The sequence below is a fragment of the Chiloscyllium plagiosum genome, unplaced genomic scaffold, assembly GCF_037043375.1.
Source record: "Chiloscyllium plagiosum isolate Xiang-an unplaced genomic scaffold, Cpla_swu_hap1 HiC_scaffold_26, whole genome shotgun sequence".
NCBI lineage: Eukaryota > Metazoa > Chordata > Chondrichthyes > Orectolobiformes > Hemiscylliidae > Chiloscyllium > Chiloscyllium plagiosum.
The window spans coordinates 32719860-32745186 of record NW_028270164.1 but is presented as its reverse complement, the minus strand read 5'-3'; the positions used below and the strand labels follow the sequence as shown (position 1 = coordinate 32745186).

At 43.0% G+C, this 25327-nt stretch overlaps 1 protein-coding gene across 1 annotated transcript; it reads left to right on the top strand.

Moving 5' to 3' along the window:
• The first annotated feature begins 4758 nt into the window (after positions 1–4758).
• uqcc2 (ubiquinol-cytochrome c reductase complex assembly factor 2) lies at positions 4759–22341 on the top strand. Its single transcript, XM_043716800.2, has 4 exons — positions 4759–4970; positions 16307–16381; positions 18248–18317; positions 22094–22341. Exons 1-4 carry the CDS (start codon positions 4833–4835, stop codon positions 22192–22194), a joined length of 384 nt encoding a protein of 127 aa, XP_043572735.1. The 5' UTR covers positions 4759–4832; the 3' UTR covers positions 22195–22341.
• The last annotated feature ends 2986 nt before the right edge of the window (positions 22342–25327 follow it).

The window sequence follows — 25327 nt, the reverse complement described above, 5'->3', positions numbered from 1 at the left end:
GGCGTGGACCTGACCAGGTAGTCACGGAGGGAACGGTCTTTGCGGAAGGCGGAAAGGGGTGGGGAGGGAAATATATCCCTGGTGGTGGGGTCTTTTTGGAGGTGGCGGAAATGTCAGCAGATGATTTGGTTTATGCGAAGGTTTGTAGGGTGGAAGGTGAGCACCAGGGGCGTTCTGTCCTTGTTACGGTTGGAGGGGTGGGGTCTGAGGGCGGAGGTGCGGGATGTGGACGAGATGCATTAGAGGGCATCTTTAACCACGTGGGAAGGGAAATTGTGGTCTCTAAAGAAGGAGGCCATCTGGTATGTTCTATGGTGGAACTGGTCCTCCTGGGAGTAGATACGCCGGAGGCGGAGGAATTGGGAATACGGGATGGCATTTTTGCAAGAGATAGGGTGGGAAGAGGTGTAATCCAGGTAGCTGTGGGAGTCGGTGGGTTTGTAAAAAATGTCGGTGTCAAGTCGGTTGTCACTAATGGAGATGGAGAGGTCCAGGAAGGGGAGGGATGTGTCAGAGATGGTCCAGGTAAATTTAAGGTCAGGATGGAATGTGTTGGTGAAGTTGATGAATTGCTCAACCTCCTCGCGGGAGCACGAGGTGGCGCCAATGCAATCATCAATGTAGCGGAGGAAGAGGTGGGGAGTGGTGCCGGTGTAATTACCGAAGATCAACTGTTCTACGTAGCCAACAAAGAGACAGGCATAGCTGGGGCCCATCTGTGTGCCCATGGCTACCCCTTTGGTCTGGAGGAAGTGGGAGGATTCAAAGGAGAAATTGTTAAGGGTGAGGACGAGTTCGGCCAAACGAATGAGAGTGTCGGGTGGAAGGGTACTGATGGGGACGTCTGGAGAGGAAAAAACGGAGGGCTTGGAGGCCCTGGTCATGGCGGATGGAGGTGTAGAGGGATTGGATATCCATGGTGAAGATGAGGCGTTGGGGGCCGGGGAAACGGAGGTATTGGAGGAGGTGGAGGGCGTGGGTGGTGTCCCGAACGTATGTGGGGAGTTTCTGGACTAGGGGGGATTGGACAGTGTCGAGGTAGGTAGAGATGAATTCAGTGGGGCAGGAGCATGCTGAGACAATGGGTCGGCCAGGGTGGTCAGGCTTGTGGATCTTGGGAAGGAGGTAGAACCGGGCAGTGCGGGGTTCCCTTAACAGTATTTGTCAAAGCTATCTCATGTCCCCTTTTTGCCCTCCTGATTTCCCTCTTAATTATACTCCTACTGCCTTTATACTCTTTGAAGTATTCACTCAGTCTCCCCTGTCTATACCTGACATATGCTTCCTTCTTTTTCTTAACCAAAACCTTAATTTCTCTAGTCATCCTGTATTCCCTACACCTACCAGCCTTTCCTTTTACCCTAACATGAATATACTGTCTCTGGACTCATTTTCTCATTTCTGAAAGCTTCCCATTTATCAACTGTCCCTTTACCTGCGAACATCTGCACCAATCAGCTTTTGAAAGTTCTTGCCTAATATTGTCAAAGTTAGCCTTCCTCCAATTTATAACTTCAACTTTTAGATCCGGTCTACCTTTTTCCATCACTATTTTAAAACTAATGGAATTATGGTCGCTGGTCCCAAAGTGCTCCCTCAGTCACCTGTCCTGCCTTATTTCCCAAGAGTAGAGCAAGTTTTGCACCTTCTCCAGTCGGAACATCCACATACTTAATCAGAAAAATTTTTTGTTCACACTTAACAAATTCCTCTCCATCTAAACCCTTAACACTATGGCAGTCCCAGTGTATGTTTGGAAAGTTAAATTCTCCTACCAAAAGCACTCTATTTTTCTTACAGATAACTGAAATCTCCCTACAAATTTGTTTTTCAATTTCCCATTGACTATTAGGGGAGTCTATAACACAATCACAACAAGGTGATCATCCCATTCTTATTTCTCAGTTAGTTCCACCCAAATAACTTCCCTGAATATATTCCCAGGAATATTCTCCTTAAGTACAGCAGTAACACTATCCCTTATCAAAAACACCACTCCCCCTGCTCTCCTCCCCACCCCCCCTTTCTTTCCTTCTTATCGCATTTGTCCCCTGGAACATTAAGTTTCCAGTCCTGTCCTTCCCTGAGCCATGTTTCTGTAATTGCTATGACATCCTAGTCCCATGGACCTAACCATGCCCTGAGTTCATCTGCTTCTCCTGTTAAACCTCTTGCATTGAAATAAATGCAGTTTAATTTATTAGTACTACCTTGTTCTCTGCTTTGTTCCTTCCTGTGCTGACCGTTTGACTCGCTCCCTTTCCCAGCTGTACCAAACTCAGTTTGATCTCTTTCCTCGCTATCTCCCTGGGACCCACTCCCCACCTTGCAAGTTTAAATCCTCCTGAGCGGCTCTAGCAAATCTCCATGCCAGTATATTAGTCCCTTTCCAATTCAGGTGCAATTCATCCTTCTTGTACAGGTCACTTTCACCCCATAAGAGGTTCCAATAATCCCAAAATGTAAACCCTTCTCCATGCACCAGATCCTCAGCCATGCATCCAACTACTCTATCCTCCTATTCCTACCCCCACTAGCTCGTAGCACCAGGAGTCATCCAGATACGAGTACCCTGACAGATGTGCCTTTCTGTATTCTCCCTTCAGAATCTCATCCTTTTCCCTTCCTATATCATTGGTACCGATGTGTACAATGACCTCCTACTGGTCCCTCGCCCCTTTGGGAACATTCTGCACCCTTTCTTGCTGATTTAAAATCTCTTGTTTCAACAATTTTTTTCTTCTTAGTTTCATGTGTCCATCTGATTAATTAAAAATCAATATCAGATATAATCATATTATATTTGATACATATCTTGATCCGGTTTTGTTGTCGTTCTGTCATGATCACATACCAACTTGTGTTTGATGGAATAATAGGTTTCCTGTTCAAATAAGCTTCTGGTTCCTCTTCTGTTGCAGACATATTACACAAGCAAATGCAGAAGTGAACTTGTACAAAGTCCCCACAAACAGAACCCTCCTTCAGTGGCACTGGTATTTGCATGATTGACAGTTTATATAAACAGTGTAAATGGGTGACAAGTCCATGTTACTTATGGGATGATTCCTAACTATGGACCCCAGTGAGGAATCCTGCAAGGCAAGTGCAGTCCATTGTGTCTAAATAAATAAAATAAAAACAGTGCTGCAGAAGCTCAGCAGATCTGTCAGCATCTGTGAGGAGAATAACACAGCAAATGTTCAACTCCAGAATGATTCTTCTTCAAAACTTCCACAGATGCTGTCAGATATGCTGAATTTCTCTGGCACTTTTTTAAAAAATTTCATATTTCTAGCATTTACAGTACTTTGCTTTAATTTCATTGCCTTAAATACCAGAACTCTCGTAATCTACCTGTTCACTTCCAACCCTGCTCTCCTTTCGAGTCATAGAGTCACACAGCACAGAAACAGACCCTTCGGCCCAACTTGTCCATGCCAAATCCAAGTCCCGTAATCTGAACTTGCAATGAGAAATTCAGATGTACAATTCAGGTTATGAAATGCAGGCAATGCCCTCATAGTAAAGTTGGTGAAAGCTTTTAGATTGCCACAGACTATAAGCATAGACAGGCAGAAGGCTGGAAGAACACAGCAAGCCAGGCAGCAGCAAGAGGTGGAGAAGTTGACGTTTCGGGTGTAACCCTTCTTCAGGACTGGGGTTAGGTGTGGGGGAGCTGCAGATAAAGGAGGTGGCAGGGGCAGGATGTTGTAGTGGGGATAGTTGAAGATGCAATACCTGCCGGTACACCACCACTCTCACTTCCATTCAGGGTCCCAAACAGTCCTTCCAGGTGAGACAGAGGTTCACCTGCCTCTCTTCCAACCTAGTTTACTGCGTGAAGTGCTCCAGATGTGGTCTTCTCTACCGAAACGTAGGGAACAGTTCACTGAGCTTCGCAGTCGGGTCGACAAGGGCTGACCGGACACCCCAGTCACCACCCATTTCAATTCCCCCAACCACTTCCTTTCCGACATGAGCATCCTTGACTTCCTCCATTGCCAAAAAGAACAACAGCACTTCATCTTCCACCTGTGCAACCTACAGCCTGGAGGACTCAACATTGAGTTCTCCAATTTCAAATATCCTCCCTCCCCATCCCCCAACTCAGCCCCTCCCAGTCCCTTCCACTGCTCCCTGCCGCCAACAGGATTCATTCCTCCCATTGACCATTGTACCCTCTACCTGTCTTCGCCTATCCCCACTTCACCACCCTGACCCCGCCATCCCCTTTATCTGCAGCCCCCCCCCCCAGTCCTGAAGAATGTTTACACCCGAAACGTGAACTTCTCAACCACCTGAAGCTGCATGGCTTGCTGTGTTCTTTCAGCCTCCTGGTCCAGTGGGCAGCAGGAGCCGCTATAGGAGGATGCTTAGACCAACTATAGCCTGCCTGTTGAAACATAGCCCTGATCTGCATTGTGCCTCAGGAACATCCAAGTTTAGTCCAATAACCCTGTAGGCTGGGTGAGGTTCCTGTGAGCCATCTTTATGCATGTTGCCTTCCAATAGATCTAGCAGGTTTTGCAAGCTGTTTAGAAACCAATCCAGACCAGAGAGATTCTGAGCAACTTCACAGGAGATTCACTAAATATTGACTGAAAAAAAATCTAATTGCGAAATTAACTTGTACTCCGACTCATGCAAATAATTCCAAGAGCTGGGTGGACAGAAATGCGTAATGATTGACAGCTGCTGCTCAGGTGGGGGCCAGGCTGCCGGGACCGCACATGCGCACACGTGCTCGCGCCATTTTGATTTGTTGGCGGTTGGAGGCTTGGTGCCGGTGGGGCTGGTGAAAGCTGTACACCGGGCTCAGGGCCCTCAGCATGGCCGCAACACGGTACCGCCGCTTCCTGAAACTCTGTGAGGAGTGGCCTCTCGATCACACCAAGAAGGGGCGAGATCTCGGGGCTTTCATCCGGCAGAGAGTGGCGCAATGTTTCCGAGAAGGGGAGAGTTCCCAGGTAAACCGGGAGGGGGACTGGGCTGGAGGGGGGGAATTGGAAGACGGAGGGGTGGGGGAGGGGCAGGAGGGATTGGGGGCAGGGAAGAAGGGGGTGGGGTGGGGTGGGGAGGGGCGGGGCAGAAGGGGGCGGGGGAGAAAAAGGGTGGTGGGGAATGTGGGAGGGTGTGGGTGGAGGTGGGGAATGTGGGCGGGGGTGGGGAATGTGGGGGGTATGGGTGGGGGTGGGGAATGTGGGGGGTATGGGTGGGGGTGGGGAATGTGGGAGGTGTGGGTGGGGGTGGGGAACGTGGGAGGGTGCGGGCGGAGGTGGGGAACGTGGGAGGGTGTGGGCGGAGGTGGGGCACGGGAGAGGGTGCGGGCGGAGGTGGGGCACGGGAGAGGGTGCGGGCAGAGGTGGGGAATGTGGGAGGGTGCGGGCAGAGGTGGGGCAAGGGAGAGGGTGCGGGCGGAGGTGGGGAATGTGGGAGGGTGCGGGCGGAGGTGGGGCAAGGGAGAGGGTGCGGGCGGAGGTGGGGCAAGGGAGAGGGTGCGGGCGGAGGTGGGGCAAGGGAGAGGGTGCGGGCGGAGGTGGGGAATGTGGAGGTTGCCGGTGGAGGTGGGGCAAGCGAATGTGGGAGGGTGCGGGCGGAGGTGGGGCAAGTGGGGGACGCAGGCGGAGGTGAGGCAAGGGGGGAGGGTGCGGGCGGAGGTGGGGCAAGGGATTGTGGGAGGGTGCAGGCGCTGCGGTGGGGAATGTGGGGGTTGTGGGCAGAGGTGAGGCAAGGGGGGAGGGTGCGGGCGGAGATGGGTCAAGGGGGAGAGTGCGGGCGGAGGTGGGGAATGTGGAGGGTGCCGGTGAAGGTGGGGCAAGGGAATGTGGGAGGGTGCAGGCGCTGCGGTGGGGAATGTGGGGGTTGTGGGCAGAGGTGAGGCAAGGGGGGAGGGTGCGGGCAGAGATGGGTCAAGGGGGAGGGTGCGGTCGGAGGTGGGGCAAGTGGGGCTGCGGGCGGAGGTGGGGCAAGTGGGGGGTGCGGGCGGAGGTGGGGAAATTGGGGGGAGTAGGTGGCGGTGGGAAAATGGGTTGGGTTCAGACGAGGAGTGGATGTACAGAACTGTAATGGAGGCTTTCTTGGAATGTCACAGTGTTTTGAGTCATCTTTGATTTCGGAATGAATGCGCAATTTGAGACCAAAAAAGTCTCAATACTTAGCCGTGCAGGAATGCAGATGGAACCTCAGATATGAATTAACAAAACTAAATTAGGGAGCTGAAACAAGGCTGGAAGAGTCACCGAACTTGGGTTAGGAAAATAAAATCTCTGGTTTAGAGGGCTGTTCTAAAATTGTAAATTACAACTGGGAAGAAAAAACAAGTGTCCACCTTGGGATCCAAGAATCACTCTAGTTGATTCTGGGGAATTGAATGCCTGTGTAAAGGATATGATGCTGGAAAAGCACAGCAGGTCAGGCAGCATCCGAGGAGCAGGAGAATCTGATCTACTCTGATCTTCAGCATCTGCAGTCCTCACGTTTTCTCTTTGTAAAGGATATGTGGAACAAAGAGATTGTCCATTCTGTGCTTTAAAGTATAACTTGCTACAGTGTTTTTTTCAGTCATGTTTTTATGCTGCTGTTTTCTGTAAATGCTTTATAATGGAATCTTGACATAACATCCTTCTTAGTATTAACTAGAAATTTAAATTTCTTTTTAAAACTTGCATGTCTATGGGGATCACAGCAGAGATCATTTAGCTTTAATGTCTGTTCTGGCCCTTTGCTCACACGATGTGCAATTTTAAATATCCTGCTATCTTCTCTCTTTCTGCAACTTGACCTTCCTCTGATTCAAGCAACTGTTTGTTTTCCCTGAAAAGATACTTTCAAAAGTTGTTTGGGGGCAGATATTCACATGTAAAGGGATGGCTGGAAAATGGGAAGTATTCAAAAATGACATAATGAGAGTCCAGAGGCTGGTAGGTGTAGGGAATGCTGGATGACAAGGTTTTGATCAAGAAAAAGGAGGAGACATATGTAGGCATAGACAGCAGAGATTGAGTGAATCCCTAAATAGTATAAAGGTAGTAGGAGTATACTTTAGAGGGAAATCAGGAGGGTAAAAAGGAGACATGAAATAGCTTTGGAAAAAGGATTAAGGAGAATCCAGAGGGATCTGACAAATACATTAAGGGCAAAAGGATAACTGGGGAGAGAATAGAGCTTCTTAAAGTTCAGCAAGGCTGCCTACATGTGGAACCGCAGGAGATGGAGGAGATAAGAAATGAGTATTTTGCATCACTGTTTATTGTGGAGAAGGATATGCAAGATATAGAATGTGAGGAAATAAATAGTGACATCTTGAAAAATGTCCAGATTACAGAAGAGGAGGTGCTGGCCATCTTAAAATACATAAATGCCTGGGTCATGATCAGGTGTACCCTAGAAGTGTGTGGGAAGCTAGGGAAGTGATTGCTGGACACCTTGCTGAGATATTTGTCATTGATAGCCATAGACAAGGTGCTGGAAGACGGGAGGTTGGCTACAGTGGTGCCACTATTTAAGAAAGGTGGTAAGGAAAAGCCAGGGAACTATAGACCGGTGAACCTGACATTGGTGGTGGGCAAATTGTTTGAGGGAATCCTGAGGGACAAGATTTACACTTATTTGGAAAGGCAAGAACTGATCACGGATAGTCAACATGGCTTTGTGCATGGGAAATCGTGTCTCCCTCTAACTTGATTGAGTTTTTTGAAGAAGTAACAAAGAGGATTGATGAGGACAGAATGGTGGACGTATTATATATGGACTTCAGTAAGGCATTCAACAAGGTCCCTCATGGTGGACTGGTTAGCAAGGTTAGATCTCACGGAATACAGGGAGAACTCACCATTTGGATTCAGAACTGCCTCAAAGGTACGGTGGTAGAGGGTTGCTTTACAGACTGGAGGCCTGTGACCAGTGGAGTGCCACAAATATCAGTGCTTGTCCTCTACTTCTTGTTATTTACATAAATGATTTGGATGCGAGCATAAGGGGTACAGTTCGTAAGTTTGCAGATGACACCAAAATTGGAGGTGTAAAGGGCAGCGAAGAAGGATATCTCAGATTACAACAGTATCTTGATCAGATGGGCCAATGGGCTGCGAAGTGGAAGATAGATTGTAATTCAGATAAATGTGAGGCGCTGCATCTTGGGAAAGCAGATCTTAGCAGGAATTGTACACTTTAGGTCCTAGAGAGTGTTGCTGAACAAAGTGACCTTGGAGTGCAGGTTCATAGCTCCTTGAAAGTGGAGTCGCAGATAGATAGGATAAGGTGTTTGGTATGCTTTCTTTTATTGGTCAGATTATTGAGTACAGGAGTTGGGAGGTCATGTTGCGGCTTTACAGGACATTGGTTAGGCCACTGTTGGAATATTGTGTGCAGTTCTGGTCTCCTTCCTATCGGAAGGATGTTGTGAAATTTGAAAGGGTTCAGAAAAGATTTACAAGGATGTTGCCAGGGTTGGAGGATTTGAGCTATGGAGAGAGGCTGAACAGGCTGGGGCTGTTTTCCCTGGAGCGTCGGAGGCTGAGGAGTGACCTTATAGAGGTTTACAAAATTATGAGGGGCATGGATAGAATAAATAGACAAAGTCTTTTCCCTGGGGTGGGGAAGACTAGAACTAGAGGGCATAGGTTTAGGGTGAGGGGGAAAGATAGAAAAGGAACCTAAGGGGCAACCTTTTCATGCAGAAGGTAGTACGTGTATGGAATGAGCTGCAAGAGGAAGTGGTGGAGGCTGGTACAATTGCAACATAGAAAAGACATTTGATAGGTATATGAATAGGAAGGGTTTGGAGCGATATGGGCTAGGTGCTTGCAGATGGGACTAGATTGGTTTAGCATATCAGGTCGGCATGGATGGGTTGGACTGAAGGATCTGTTTCCATGCTGTACATCTCTGTGACTCTATATAAAAGCCTGTCATTTGCCAATGCAGCGTTGAATGATTTCTTTCTTTGTTACTTCAGGTTTACCTGTTCTTTAAATACTTTGAGACCTAACCACCACAAATCTTCCTCAGATAGAAAATTCCAGGGGAATAATTCCTTTGCATCTCAGTTTTAAATGAATGTCCCCTTATTCTATCTAGTCTCCTAGTGAGTGGAAATCTCTTTTTAATATTTGCCTTGTCAAACTCCCTCAGAATCTTGTTTCAGTAAGATCACCAATCATTATTCTGAACTGTAGTAAATAAAGGTATAATCTGAATAGCTGTTGTTGATAAGCCAACCCAGTCATCCTCGGAATCAATTGAGTGAATCTTCAATGCCAGTTTATCCCTTTTCAAACACGCAACCAAAACTGTACATAAATACCCCAGGTGTGGCCTCACCAGCACACTGGACAGTTGTTTAGATTAGATTAGATTAGATTCCCTACAGTGTGGAAGCAGGCCCTTCGGCCTAACCAGTCCATACCGACCCTCCGAAGAGTAACCCACCCAGACCCATTTCCCTCTGACTATGAGCAATTTGGCATGGCCAATTCACCTGGCCTGCACATATTTGGACTGTGGAAAGAAACCGGAGCACCTGGAGGAAACCCACACAGACAGGGGGAGAATGTGCAAACCACAGACAGTCGCCCGAGGCTGGAATTGAACCTGGGGGCACTGGTGCTATGAGGCAGCAGTGCTAACCACTGAGCCACCGTGCCAGAACTTCTCAAATTAGGTACCAGGACCCCAAATTAGCTGAGATTTTGGGCCATGAGCTCTGAGGTAGCAATGGTCAATGTGGAGTTTGACTCCCCTTCTGCCCCCCCCTCACCCCCTCCAACTCTCACAGGTATATGCTTCTGCCTCACTACCTACCACTCTCATCGTTCTCACCAAAGAATGCCAGCATTTTCAAACTTCAACTGGGGTCACAGTAGGCAAGAGCTTGGGAAGCGCCACAAAAGAGAAACTGAAGGCCTTTTCCTGAGAACAGAAAAGATTAAAATGACAGTTGACAGATCTGTTCCAAATTACGAGGGTTAGGCAACATGCATTATGGAAAACATGACAAGAGTTTCTTCCTTTTAAACTCCAATCCCTGGTAATAAAGGCCAAAATTACACTGGCCTCTTTAATCACTTGCTGCACCTGCATGTTAACTTTTTGTGACATGCACAAGAACACCCAGATCCCTGTGTGCTGCATTTTCTTTGAAGACCATTTAAATAATGGTCTGCCTTTTGATTGTTCCTCCCAAAGTGCATGACTCTTACTTTCCCATATTAAATCCCATTTGCCAAGTTTCTGCCCACTCGTTCAAACTACCCAGATTGTTTTGCAGATTTCTTATATCCTTATCATAACATGTCCTCCCACCTATTTTTCTATCATCAGCAAATTTGGATACAATGTACTCTGCCCTCTCCGTCAAGCAATTAATATAGATGTAACTAATTGAGGTTCTAGGATTGATACTTGTTGTAAATCACTATATCTTTTTTGAAAAAAGACTCATTTATCCCAATTCTCTTCTGGGTGTTAAACAGTCCTCGCTCTGCTAATACATTGCTTTGAATACTGAGTTCCAATTTTCTGCAAAGTCTTTATGTGGCACCTTGTCAAATGATTCCTGAAAATTTAATACATCTGCTGGTCTCCCATTATGAACTTGTTATGTCCTCAAAGAATTCTAGCCAATTTGTTAAACATGATTTCCCACACTCGAACAAATTTGACTCTTTGACCACATTAAGCTTTCCTAAATGTCCCACTATTTCTTTCTTAATGAATTCTAACAATTTCCTTGTCCTAGATGTTCGGTGAACTAATGTATATTTTTCTGTTTTCGCTTTCCCTTTTTAAGCAGGCGAGTCACATTAGCAGTTTTTCAATTAGCTGGAGCCCTACCCAAATATCTAGTGAGTCTCTGGATTATTTTGCCAAATGCCTCCACTGTCTTTAGCAGCCACTTTCTTTAAAACTCTTGAATGTAAGCCATCAGGTCCTGGCGACTTGTCTCCCCTTAGTGCTATTAGTTTATCAAATACTTTGTCCCTTGTGAAAGAGACTGTTACAGACATTTTCCAATCATCCTGTTCAGAGATGCATCTTTGGAGCAGGTGGGACTTGGATCCAGGATACTCAGAAGTAAGGGCAGTGTCACTGTGCCACATGAGCCCTGAAAGAGACTGTTACAAGATCTTTCCTAACATTAGCACCTTGCTTGCTTGACTCTTATCAATACATTAGCAGATGTTTCTGATGGCCGTTGAGAAAAATTAATAAGTTGAGGCACAGACTACTGCATGGACATTCTAATTTACTACCTTTCAATATAGTTGCCTAGATTGCAGTTGGAGCTACTTTGAAAATGCAATGCCTCGTAACATTTTTCCTTGTCTATACTTAATGTTTCTGAAATATGGTGATCTTTTTGTAAAAATATTATCTAACATTTATATTTAATTTTGCTAGCTGACTCCAGAAGCCAAAATGTGTACATCTGGTGGACTTAGTCAAGGTGTTCTTTTTGTTGTTCTGTGATTTCTAACATTGATTCTGTCCCAACTAGCTTAACTTTGTTTTGTGGAACAAGAGCAGTGAAATGTTACAATGTTAATGTTCTGATATTTGGACCATCATGAGAACCTAGGAACTAGCAAACTAATAGTCTGTTTTTCATTCCCAAGTAAAACAGTGGGAGTAGCAAGAATGACCGTCTAGCTGAAGTCTGACTTTCTTATTATTATGAATAATGGCTTATAATTTATCATTTGGCCTTTTACAATTTCAACAAATTCCTTTGAGCGAACAGAACCTGAGTTGCAAACAGCTTTGTAACTACCGTTTGTCTTTGTTCAATTTCTGAGCTTCAGACACTTGGCGAAGAAATGATCCTATTCTCCACAAGTATTATATTTCTGATCTCAAGCAGAACGGATATCCTTGTTTCTAGTTTGACATTTTCAGCATTTTTTGCAATCCATTTCAGGAGAACGGTATTTCAGACGCCCTAGGGTTTTTGGATTGCAAGTCACTTTTTTTCTCTGCTGAAATTGCATGTTTCTTCACTAATTTATTTCTTTCAGTATCTTGCTGTCAATTCCCCAGTTATTGTAAAGTCAATGTTAACTTTTTGGTTCTTAGAAAACTACTTCTCTGCTGTTTATATTTGTTTCTCTGTATCCCAATAACTATTGTATTTGACGATCTTAGCATTTGGAATCTTGGTGGAAAGAAAGTATGTGGACTATTTACCACCATGGTTTCATCCTAATTTTAATTGTTTCCAATTGCTCACTGGGTTACCTACTGTCTCTTCCAGTTTTATTTGGTAATGGTACATATTGCATAGCGCAATTAAATTCCACAGTGGCTGCATTTCTGTGCCAGAATTTTTAATTTCCTTCTTTAATTAAGTTTCAATTAACACAGTATCAAAATGGTACAGAATCTGTGTATTTGATCAGTTTAGAGAATTCAGTTGAAAAACAAGTGGAGCTATAAAAAGCTGGCTTTTTAAAAATTTCAAATGCATGTTGTCCTGTATCTTCTTTACAATTTACCAAAAAATTCACTGCAGTACTTTGAATTTAAAACTACATAATGTATACTATTTTGATCAGTTAACAATGGAAAGGATTTCATAGCTTAAAAGACTTGGACTTACTGTTCACTTATTTTAACTAAATGCAGTTGTTAACTAATGGGAGTTATGAAAGCCTGGTAATTATTGGAGTTTGACAGTCTAAATCCAACGATAGGGGCGACAAAGTGACTCAGTGGATAGCAGTGCTGCCTCACAGTACCAGATACCTGGGTTCGATTCCAGCCTTGGCCAACTGTCTGTGTGGAGTTTGCACATTCTCCCTGTGTCAGCGTGGGTTTCCTCTGGGTGCTCCCATTTCCTCCTACAGTCCAAAGATATGTAGGTTAGGTGAATTGGCCATGCTAAATTGCATCATATTTAGGGATGTGTAGGCTAGGTGCATTAGTCAAAGGAAGTGTAGAGTAGTACAGGAATAGGTTTGGGTAGGTTACTCTTTGGCAAGTCTGTGTTGAACTTTTGGGCAAATGACCTATTTTCACACTGTAGGGATTCTGTGATATTTATGATATATTTGTGAACTTGAATATAGAAATGTAGCTAACATACAGGCTCTCAGCAGAAAAAAACACATGATTGGGAGCTGCCAGATTGTATTAAAAAATAAAATTACCAGATGGTCCACTAACACATTTCAGGGAGAAACATGCAAGCTGTATCTGGTCTGGTCTGTGAGATTCCAGATGGTGTTTGATTGTTACTGTTGGGTAGCCAGGGATGGACAATAAATATAGCCCTGCCAGTGGATGCAGACAATATAGCATTATTGATTCCCTGTTAATGAAAGGGACTAGCTGCCTTAAATTTCAAAAGCAGTGAGTTAGATGAACAATCAGTCAACGTTTAGGTTGATATGTTGGAAATATTCACTAGCACACGGGTATAAGGACTACTGTGGAAATTTTAGCATCTACCTAAATACTCGGAACAATCAGACTTGTTAATGTCTCAATTGAACGATGATCAGACAGTGCAGCAATACCACAGTATTGCTCTGAAGTATCGGCCTAGATTTATGAGCAGCATACTTGTTTATATTTTTAACTTCCTGCCAATTCTGCGTTCACTTTTTATCTGAAATTTTTATCTGATCATCCTTTTAAGTTGAGAAACAAACTTGCCTTTATGTATGACCTTTGCTGTAGTGTCTAATGTTCCAGTCTGGAGAACCTTGAACAAGAAGCCATAACTCAAGGTCAAAATGAGAATTTCTCCACTTGAGAGAATTGTGAAATTTTGGAATTCCTCTGCCCCAGAGTTATGAAGACTTAGTTATTGAAATATTCAAGGCTTACATCACTAGAGTTTTCAACTCTAAAGGGAATAAAGAGATAAGACAATCAGTCAGGAAAGTTGAGTTAATACGACCATAAGAGCAGAAGTAGGCCATTCAGCTCAGAGTCTGCAATGTCAGTTCAGGAGATCATGGCTGAACCGATAATTGACAGCTGCACGTTCCTTCCTTTTCCACATAATGTGAATTCTCTCACTAATTAAAACATCTCTCAGCCTTGAATGTATTTAATGATTCAGCCTCAACAGCTCTGTGGTTTAAAAAAAAAAGAATTCCACAGATTCACAACTTTGTGAGAGCATTCCTCCTAATCTCTCTTAAATGTGTGACCTCTTATTCTGAGTTGTGTCCTTAACTCTCCCACAAGAAGAAACAATATTTCGACATCTTAGAACATAGAACTTGTCCTGCCAAGTCCTCTAATGTGGGGCAGACAAGCTTTGAGCTTATTCGTTGGTGGAGCAATTTTGGGGCCATGTAGCAAATTGCTCCTAAGGTAGCTCTAGGATAATGCACATTTCGGCAGCGCGATTTGGCTGTAATGTCACTGAAGAATTAAGGAATGGTATTTTCAAGAATGCTTACCTCTGTTCGCAATAGCATGATTCCAACGGGGATTGGTTTGCGTGCTTCATTCTACTTATGTGCTGATATCGGTGCCATTCCGCACATTTGTGATGTGTACTATTCTGCACATGCGCTGATGTCCACATCGAAGTCTCCGTGCTATTCAGCGCATGCGCAATGTCAACGCCGGTTTTCATGCCATTCTGCACATTCATCGATGTGAGCTGCTGGACAGAGCAGCTTTCTGAGAGAGGTACTTTGCAGAGAGCAGCTTTCTTATATTGTTAAGTATTAAGTAATAGTGTTAAATTTATTTTTGTTTTGTTAATCAATATGATTTTAACCTTCATTCAGGCTATGCTATACTTCTCATTAGACTTTTGGGTGATTTTTGAGCAATTGTGTTATTTTTGCTGGTCTACCCTAAGGCCACTTTTCCCATAGGCCCCATTATTTCTATTAAGTGAGGTTTCGCTGGAACCCAACTACGGCTTTATAGGAGAACTACCTGTATTTGAGTCTTTTAGTCAAACGTCTCAACTTGCTTCCCTCAAGCTTAAGTTAAAAAGGACATGAAATATTAAATGAGCTGAATAAAATCCTAGCTAAAGGTGTAACTTTGAAAAGGATTGTAAAGTATGAAGTGAGTTCAAAATGTTAATGTTGGGTCTAAGCAGTTGAAGGCATTGCATACAATCATTTGTTTTTGAAAGTGGTGCATTATAGCATTAATTCAAAAGAATAAAGTGGAAAGGTGGAAAGTTGTAGAGCTGGTTGAATTAGAGTTGGAAATGGATGGGGTAATGAAGGTACTTTAAAACAAGTCTAGAATTTTTAATTTTGAGATGACAGGGTTAAGGTCTAATGTGAAAAAGTGAGGAGATTGGGAAGATTGATAACTAGTGCAGGATAGGATACAGGAACCAGAATTTGGAATAAATTGAAGATTGCAGTATTCCAGGAAAACACTGGCAGAACTGGTTTTGAGGTGAGAATAGAAGACTATTTTAAGAGTTTTATGGGCTGAGGAAAAAGATGGAAACGCTAGTCTTACACAGTTGGAAGGAAACTTCAATTATGGAAATTGTATGATATAGGATTGGAAAATGAGCTTGAAGTTAGAAAAGTTTGGATCACTGTACAATGACCAAAGAGGGGAAACATTAGTGGCAGTGCTCTGCGTTGCATGAAAAAGGTTAAAAAAAACTCCTTAGCCTTGTTAATGCTTTGTCAAAAAGATTGTGTGTGAGGGGACAGATAAATCTGATGTCGTCGTCATACATAAGGCAATTGATTCCATGTTGCTGGTTGCAGTTATAAAGCACGTATTTGAGAATAAGGAGATCTCAACAGTAGATTAAATCTGTGATTATGTAGAAGAAATTGAGCCCAATATTCGTAATTCTGAGCTCACTATTTTACTAAATAGGCAATACTGTTAGTTAAATAAATAATTTAGGAGTGAGAATCTTGAGCTTGAGGGGCCAAGATTGCGACTATGTATCATGATTGTGTGATTTTATCTTGCTGAATTTAGGTTAGTAGGGTCTGCCAGTCACTATTTTTGAGTATCCCTCACTCTAAATTGATATCACTCTTTCCACCTTCTATCTTGCAAATCGCGAACTTATTCCTGAGTAGCAAAATCTCTCTCTCTCTCTCTGTCTTCCTGGCTACATCCTTGTGCCAATTTCTGCCCATCTCAATGGAAATTCACCAGATAATCAGGCTGGCTGTTAGATGGAAATTTGGTTTAAAGAAGAAAATAAGCTTCCAGATTTCCTACCTGAGACCCCTTCCTGTCTTCGTGGAAATATTTGGGCCAGAGATCCCTAAAGGATTTGTCTACCACCATTAGCTTTCATGATTTTTGACTTTTTGTAATATTTGTTTAAACATTTTGTGTTTAGATTGCAGATCCAGAGAAATGTGACCGGATGTATGAAAGTTTAGCCAGAATTAATTCTGGTTATTACAAAAACAAGGTATTGATGCTTTGACATCTTTGTCCTTCCTCTTGTATTTGCACATGAACCATATTGCTGAATCAAAATGGGCTAAGACAAGCATTCCATTCTAGAAGCTCAACTCGACAGAAATCGGCTTAGATTGAAATAATTAGAGGGAGAAAGAAGAGCAGTTGGATGGAATATCCCAAATCTGGATGACTAAAATGAAAAGTTGTTGAAACCCAATACTTTTCAGAAACTTCAATTCTTGTCACAACATATCAAATTCTTAAGCATTTTGTTTTGTTTGCTATGATGGTAAATATCCCAGTGTCCTAGATGCAAACATCTTCCACTGATCGATGAATGACTGTGATGAAGGTACAGGGTCAGAAGTGGCGATATACAATGGGCAATGGTCAGCACCATTCGAGACTGCTCAGATAAAAGACATGGACCACATCCAGATTTGGCGTGGCATGTAACATTCACACCAAATGTCAGGCAATGACTATCTCAAACAGGAGAGACTCTTAGCTGTCAAGTTTGGATATTTAACAATGTCATTATTGAATCCCCCACTACTAACAACCCCAACCATTAAGCAGAAATTGAACAGGCCGAGCCTTGTAAGTACTGTGGTTACAAGAACAGGTCAGAGGTTAGGAATCCTGTATAGGCAGATAAAAAGAAGTAGGAGCAGGTGTAGGCCTTTTGGTCCCTCAAGCCTTCTCCGCCATTCATTAAGACAACCTAACTGTCCACAACGTACCTCCTGATTCCTCAAAGCCTGTCCACCATCTGCAAGGTACAAGTGAGGAGTATGAATAGTCTCTACTTGCCTGAATGAATACAGTCCTAGCAACACAAACTCTACATCATCCAGGATAAAGCAGACTGCTTAACTAGCCTTATGTCTCGTCCCTCCATCACTGAAGCTCAGTAGCAACAGTGTGTATCAGCTAGAAGATGCATGGCAGAAATTTACCAAAGCTGTTTAAGCAGTGCCATTCAAAACCTTGACCACTTCCATCTAGATGCATGGGAATGCCACCACTTGCAGGTTTCCCTCCAAGCCTTTCACTATTCTGATTTGGATATATATTGCCATTCCTTCAGTGTCATTTGGTTAACATCGTGGAACTCTGACTAATAGCATTGTTTGTGTATCTACATCAAATGGACTGCAGTAGTTCAAGGCAACTCACAACCAGCTTCTCATGGACAACAAATGCTGGTCCATTGAGCAATACTCTCATCCCATGAATGAAGTAAAATAACCATGCCAAGTGTACATTGAAATTAACAGAAAATATTTGGATAGTTATCCGTGCTAAAGACTGTACTAGCTTGTGCTTGAATGAAGTTTAACAAGAATTTTTCAAAGAGAATAGATATTCAATGAATACTAGAGTCAAGATTAGAGTGGTGCTGGAAAAGCACAGCAGGTCAGGCAGCATCTAAGGAGCTTCATTCCTGATGAAGGGTTCCTGCCCGAAAACTCTATTTTCCTGCACATCGGATGCATTTCTAGCACCACTCTAATCTCCAGCATTTGCAGTCTTTACTTTCACTTTCAGTGAATACTAGTATAAGCTGATCACTTATTTCTGAAACAATTCCATTGCAATAATTCTGAGTACAGTTGAGTTTGATTAGGTTTGGCAAGCAATTTAATTATAGCCTGTAATTATCAATTTGTTTGCTCCCTGAAGGTTGTTTGTATCAGAACTGTCTTCTGTACACATGCAGCCCATGAAAATTGAACTTTTTGCAGTATTCTTTCCAAAGATATCCAAAGTCAGTTATGTCCAAATTCTGAATATCACAGGGCATCGGGATGCTTTTGTCCAAATGCGCATAAACAAATAATTTTAAATGTAGTAACTTATTTCTTTTCAGTACCCTCGTCTCAGAAACACAAGCTTTACTGGTGTAACGGTGGAAGAGTGCCGAATGGTTCTTGCAACAGGTAACTGCTCCAGACTTTATACTATTTGATAGAAGATTCCTGCCTTTAAAATATCAGAGCAAGTTAAAAGTAATATTGTGCACATTGCATATGATAGCATATGACGAGTTAGGCTTTTCATTCAGCTGGTCTCTTGCCCTGAACTAATTGTATGTTGGAATTGTGTACCAGAAACTTGAGGTTCAGGTATCTTTAATATTAGTTCTTGTGTGGGGTGTGGACGTGGAGAAATTGACCTTATGAACCACTGTAGTCTTGGAGTGTAGGAACACCCTTGGTGCTATTAGGAAGTACATTCAAGAAGTTTGATGCTGCAGCAGTGAGGGAACAGTGATCATTTCAGGATGATGTATAACTTGGAGGAGAACTGGCAGATTTTTTGTTTGCTTTTTTTGTGGCATGTAGGGGTTACTGGCTGTGCCAGTATTTATTGCCCACCCTAATTGCTCTTGAAAAGGTGGCGGTGATGAAGTGCTGCAGTGTATGTAGGTACACCCACAATGTAGTTGGGAGAGAATTCCAAAATTTTTAACCAGCAGGACTGATGGGTACATATATACACTTCAAAGTCAGAATGGTGAGAGCTTGGAGGGGAACTTGTAAGTGGTTTTGCTTCCAAGTACACCTGCCATCTTTCTTCCTTTTCTGGTAGTGTTCAAAAGTTTAGAAAGCGCTATTTAAGAAGCCTTGCTAATCTTACAGATGGCCCACACTGCTACTGAGCTGTGATGGTAGAGGGACTGGATATTTGTAGATGTGGGATCAATTAAATGACTGCTTTATCCGGGATAGTGTCAAGCATTTTGAGTGTTGATGGAGCTGCACTCATCCAGGCAAGAGGAGAGTTTTCCATCATACTCGGGACCTGGGCAGTCTTTGGGGAATAAAGTGAGTTACTCCCTATAGAATTCTTAGCCACAACATTCATATGGCTAGACCAGTTCATTGTCTGGTCATTGGTAAATCTCAGAATATTTATAGTGGTGAATTCAGTGACAGTACTGCCAATGAACATCAAACGATGATGGTTACATTCTCTCTTGTTTGAAATGGTGATTGCTTGGTAGCTGTGTGGTACAAATTATACTTGTAACTCCAGATCTTGCTGGATTTGAACATGGACTGTTTCGGTATCTAAGGAGCTGTGGATGGTGCTGAAATTATGCAGTCATCGACAAATATCCCCAGTTCTGATCTTAAGGTTCATGTATCAGTTGAAGAATATTTGGACGCTCATCTGAGGAATGCCTGCAAAGATGTCTTGGCGCTGAATTGACTGACCTCTAACAGCGTCAACCATCTTCCTTTAGGCGAGGTATGACTCCTTTAGGCTAGCTTGGGTGCCCTGATGCCACACTTGGTCACATGTGACCAATATGCCAAGGGCAGTTCATCTCACTGCAGCTTTGGAATTAAATTATTTTTTTCACATTTGTAACAAGGTTGTAATGAGGTCGGGAAGATGAGGCTCTCTAACAGAACTCAAATCGAGTGTCAATGAGCAGGTTATTGCAAAGCAAGTATTGCTCGCTAGTGTTGTCGATGACCTTTCTGTTACTTTGATCGAGAGCATGCTGATTTGGTGGGTGGGTGGAGTTACTGTCAGGATTGAATTTGTCATGCATTTTTTGTCCAGGTTGTAACTGGCCATTTTTCCACTTTGGGTAGATGCCAGTGTTGCTCTCCTGAAATAGTTTGGCTTGGATCATAATGTGTTCTGGGGCACATTTCTTCAGTACTGTTCCTGGAATCTGTCAGGGCCAGTATCCAGTACCTCCAACTGTTTTGTGATACCATGTGGAGTAGCCAATAACAAATGGCCACAGAAAATGGTAAAAACCAAGGTCCCAAAATTTCAGGGGAGCCATTTACAACCAGCCTAAGGGTTGTGTATTGGAGAAGTTTCAATCAGATTTCCAGGCATCTTGACTTCTAGCCAGTGCCTGAAACTGTGCTTCCTGCACATCCTCAGCATAGCAATAGTTGAAGGATGTTGATGCAAGCTCATTGAATGGTTTTAACCAACCTCATCAGGCCATTGGCCAGTGAAGACTCAGCTGAGGATGGTGCAGCAAGCTGAGAAGATCCACCTCATTTGTGAAACTTATCTACGTGAAAGAGACCCATCCATATATCAGTGATGAAAAAGATTTCAACAGCCTGGAAATTCTCACATGGTGTTTTTTTAACAAGGAAAATTTTGTTAATAAAACAGTTGAGTCACAAATTGAATTGTGTCCCTTTGTCTGCCTCACCAACAGGAGTGCTTGGGTAAAGTATTTTTCATACATAAACTGATAGAAGTCCAAAGCATAAACAACAGTGTTGTTCATGGGGGATTCACTTTTGGTTGTGCCATTGAATGCGAAGCCTCCTAGATAGACAAATGAGCAAGTGTCTTAGTAATTAAAAGGGCCTGTTGGTTTAACTACAAGTGAATATTGTTACTCTGAATGCTGCAGTACTCATGATGCTGCATTTGGGGCAACTGAAGTTTTAGAGGAGAGGCATCTTAGTCCTAGATTTCTCTTCTTGCACATGCAAACTGACTGAGCGTTTCAGCCATTGATGCTGAATGTCTCAGCTGGAGTTCTTACCTATATGAAGTGTGTTGCACTCCTGGATCAAAATTTATGTACCAATACCACCATCAATTTGAATGGGTTGCTGATGTAATTAATTGCGACATGACTCCAGTAAAGATTCAAGAATATAATAAATGTCAGGTTTCTGGCATAAATTAATCACTATATTTATAAACCAATATTTAAGTTGGTGGGGAATGAATGTTTATAGAATAAATTAAATTGGAGTATACATTCAGTTTTTGTGAAAATTTGAGATTTGAATTAAAGTCTTTGAAAATAAAGCACGTTTAGGCAATGTTTGTGAAGATGCATACAAGTCCTCTTCAATGTTCAAAATTCTTCACTGGACTGCCCCCATCTCCAATTATTCCAATTTGCATTAAGTAAGTTTTCAAAGACTTATGTGTTTGACATGAGCTGAGTTTAAACACTTCTGGTTAGATTTTCTTCATAGTGTAAATTGTAAATTTTTGCTCACAATTTTAATAGATTCTAATTTCATTGCGCCATATTAAAGAAATGCAATACTTACACAACTGACTCAGTTTTTTGATTAGATTAGATTAGATTCCCTACAGTGTGGAAACAGGCCCTTTGCCCCAGCAAGTCCACACCGAGCCTCTGAAGAGTAACCCCCCCCCCCCAACAGATCCATTTCTCTCTGACTAATGCACCTAACACTATGGAAAATTTAGCATGGCCAATTCACCTGACCTGCACATTTTTGGACTGTGGGAGGAAACCCACGCAGACACGGGGAGAATGTCTGTGTGGAGTTTGCACAGTCGCCCAAGGCTGGAATTTTACCAGGATCCCTGGTGCAGTTGATAAGTTAATATACAAGAACTGGGTTCATTTCCTGGTCTGTGCCAAATTAATTGACTGTATGGAATGAGCTGCCAGAGGATGTGGTGGAGGCTGGTACAATTGCAACATTTAAGAGGCATTTGGATAGGTATATGAATAGGAAGGGTTTGGAGGGATGTGGGCTAGGTGCTGGCAGGTGGGACAAGATTGGGTTGGGATGTCTAGTTGGCATGGCTGGGTTGGGCCGAAGGGTCTGTTTCCATGCTGTACATCTCTGACTGTATACACGATGCTATTTAGGTTGGTGTTATTGACTAAATATGCTCGTCACAAGATAACCAGACAGCAATACTTTGTCGGTTCTTCTTTTATTCTTTGTAGATAACATGAAACAAATGGAAGAAATGAAGAAAGGTATGTGGAAAAAGATAAGAGAGATGTTCACGGGCAAGCCAGAAGATGCCACCAAGGAATATGTCTAATAGTTGTACGTTGGAAACATTAATGCCTAATCTTATTTTCTGCAATTTCTAAATAATAAATATCTCATTTCTAGGTAGACCTTTTTTATAATTGTGTAGATGTTTATGGAAATAAAATGTTAAATTAATAAAAAATTGTTAAAAATATATATTTGGATGACTGAATTATATTTGGTACATTTTCTAAAATCTGATTCTGAATCCAGATTAATTTGTGAAGTTTAAAAATGTTGCCATATTCAAGTTTCCCAAGTAATGGAAACATTTTTAAAAATCCACAAAACATAGAATAATCTTTGTGCTAATGTACTGAGCACAGAATTGAACTTTTTGAACTTCAAAATTTTGATAAATGTGCAACTAAGCTAATTACTGACCACACCATTTTAACATCTCATACCCTACACCACAGAATTCTGCAGTTTGCCCAACCTGTTTATTTGACTAATTTGGTAAGCAAATTCTAAGCAATGTCTAACATCAAAACCTTGGTATCCAGCGCTGTCAAGATTTATATTTCTTGTTTCCAAAATTGTTTTGTGTTTAAAGCATGTAAAAGAGTAATTGTAACTTCAGCTTCTTCTGCAGAGAAATGTAGGCATTTTTTGTAAATGTAACTAATGCTGCTGTTGGATCAGGGTAATTAATACAAGTAATTTACTGGGTAATAGTTGCACCTGCTGGTCATTGACTATTTCGAAGCATATTGATGATGGTGTTCTTGAGGGTGGACCAGAAGCTATTGGGATCCTGTGACTCGGTGTCACCAAGGATCGCTAGGTTTGTGGAGAAGAGTTGGTTGTATGAGGCTATTTTCTCCAGGTCTTTGACTGCAGAAAATTATCAGCCTCCGCTGTCTTCAAGCCAAAATCAGAGTCGTCCCAACCAGTGCAATCGAGCTGCAATATGCAGATGATGCTTATGTATGTGCAATCTCGGAGGCTGTACTCCAGGCCATCTTTACTTTTACAGAGGCATACAAAAGCATAGGTCTCACCCTGAACATCTGCAAGACAAAGGTCCTCTACCAACCTGGCCAAGAATTGTGGAGTAGATCCTAATCACCAAAGACCATAGGGAGGCCTGAGAGAACATTGAACACCTTCACTATCTTAGCAATGCCCTGTCAGCCAAAGCAGCTATTGATGAAGAGTCATGGATTTGTACAGCACGGAAACAGACCCTTCAGTTCAACTCGTCCATGCTGACCAGGTATCTCAACCTAATCTAGTCCCATTTGCCATCGCTTAGGCCATATCCCTCTAAACCCTTCCAATCATGTACCCATTCAGATGCCTTTTAAATGTTGCAATTGTACCATCCTCCACCAGTTCCTCTGGCAGCACATTCCATACACTCACCACCCTTAGCATGGAAAAAGTTACCCCTTAGGTCCCTGTTATATCTTTCCCCTCTCATCCTAAACTTATGCCCTCTGGTTCTGGACCACCCCACCCCAGGGAAAAGATTTTGTCTATTTATCTCATCCATGCCCCTCATGATTTTATAAATCTCAACGAGGTAACTCCTCAACCTTCGCGCTCAAGGGAAAACGGCCCCAGCCTATTCAGCCTCTCCCAATAGACCAAATCCTCCAATCCTGGCAACATCCTTGTAAATATTTTCTGAGCCCTTTCAAGTTTCGCAACATCCTTCGGATGGGAAGGAGAACAGAATTGCACGCAATATTCCAACAGTGGCCTAACCAATGTCCTGTACAGTCACAACTCTGACCAATAAAGGAAAGCATTCCAAACACCACCTTCACTATCCTATCTACTCGCGACTCCACTTTCAAGGAGCTATGAACCTGCACTCCAAGGTCTCTTTGTTCAGCAACACTCCCTAGGACCTTAGCATTAAGTGTGTAAGTCTTGCTAAGATTTGCTTTCCCAAAATGCAGCATCTCTAACTTATCTCAATTAAACTCCTTCTGCTACTCTTCAGCCCATTGGCCCATCTGATCAAGATCCTGTTGTAATATGAGGTAACCTTCTTTGCTGTCGACTACACCTCCAATTTTGGTGTCATCTGCAAGCTTACTAACTATACCTCCTATGTTCATATCCAAATCACTTGTATAAATGACAAAAAGTAGTGGACCCAGCACCGATCCTTGTGGCACTCCACTGGTCACAGGCCTCCAGTCTGAAAAACTACCCTGCACCACCACCTCTGCCTTCTTTCTTTGACCTTCAGCCAGTTTTGTATCCAAATGGCTAGTTCTCCCTGTATTCTGAGAGATCTAATCTTGCTAACCAGTCTCCTTACCTTTTTAAATAAGTGTAAATCCTGTCCCTCATGATTCCCTCTTAACAACTTGCCCACCACCGACATAGGCTCACTGATCTATAGTTCCCTGGCTTGTCCTTACCTCCTTTAAATAATGGTATCACGTGAGCCAACCTCCAGTCTTCAGGCACCTCACCAGTGACTATTGATGATACAAATATCTTAGCAAAAGGCCTAGCTAGCTATCAGTTCCCTAGCTTACCACAGAGTTCGAGAGTGTGGGCGGCACGGTGGCACAGTGGTTAGCACTGCTGCCTCACAGCGCCAGAGACCCGGGTTCAATTCCCGACTCAGGCGACTGACTGTGTGTAGTTTGCACGTTCTACCCGTGTCTGCGTGGGTTTCCTCCGGGTGCTCCGGTTTCCTCCCACAGTCCAAAGATGTGCAGGTTAGGTGATTTGGCCATGCTAAATTGCCTTTAGTGTTAGGTAATAAGGGGTAAATGTAGGGGTATGGATGGGTTGCGCTTCGGTGGGTCGGTGTGGACTTGTTGGGCCGAAGGGCCTGTTTCCACACTGTAAGTAATCTAATCTAATCTAATCTAATCTAATCTAAAGTACACCTGATCAGGTCATGGGGCTTTATCCACCGTTATGTGTTTCAAGACATCTAGCACTTCCTCTGTAATATGGACATTTTTCAAGATGTCACCATCTATTTCCCCACCTTCTATATCTTCCATGTCCTTCTCCACTGTAAAAACTAATGCAAAATGCTTGTTTAGTATCTCCCCATCTCCTGCTGCTCCACACAAAGGCCACCTTACTGATCTTTGAAGGGCCCTATTCGCTCCCTAAGTTACCCTTTTGTCCTTAATGTATTTGTAAAAGCCCTTTGGATG

Coding starts and splice junctions, on each gene's coding strand:
- uqcc2 (XM_043716800.2), top strand. CDS start 4,833: ATGGCCGCAACACGGTACCGCCGCTTCCTGAAACTCTGTGAGGAGTGG. Junction 4,971..16,306: donor GAGAAGGGGAGAGTTCCCAG/GTAAACCGGGAG, acceptor TTTTGTGTTTAG/ATTGCAGATCCAGAGAAATG. Junction 16,382..18,247: donor CTGGTTATTACAAAAACAAG/GTATTGATGCTT, acceptor ATTTCTTTTCAG/TACCCTCGTCTCAGAAACAC.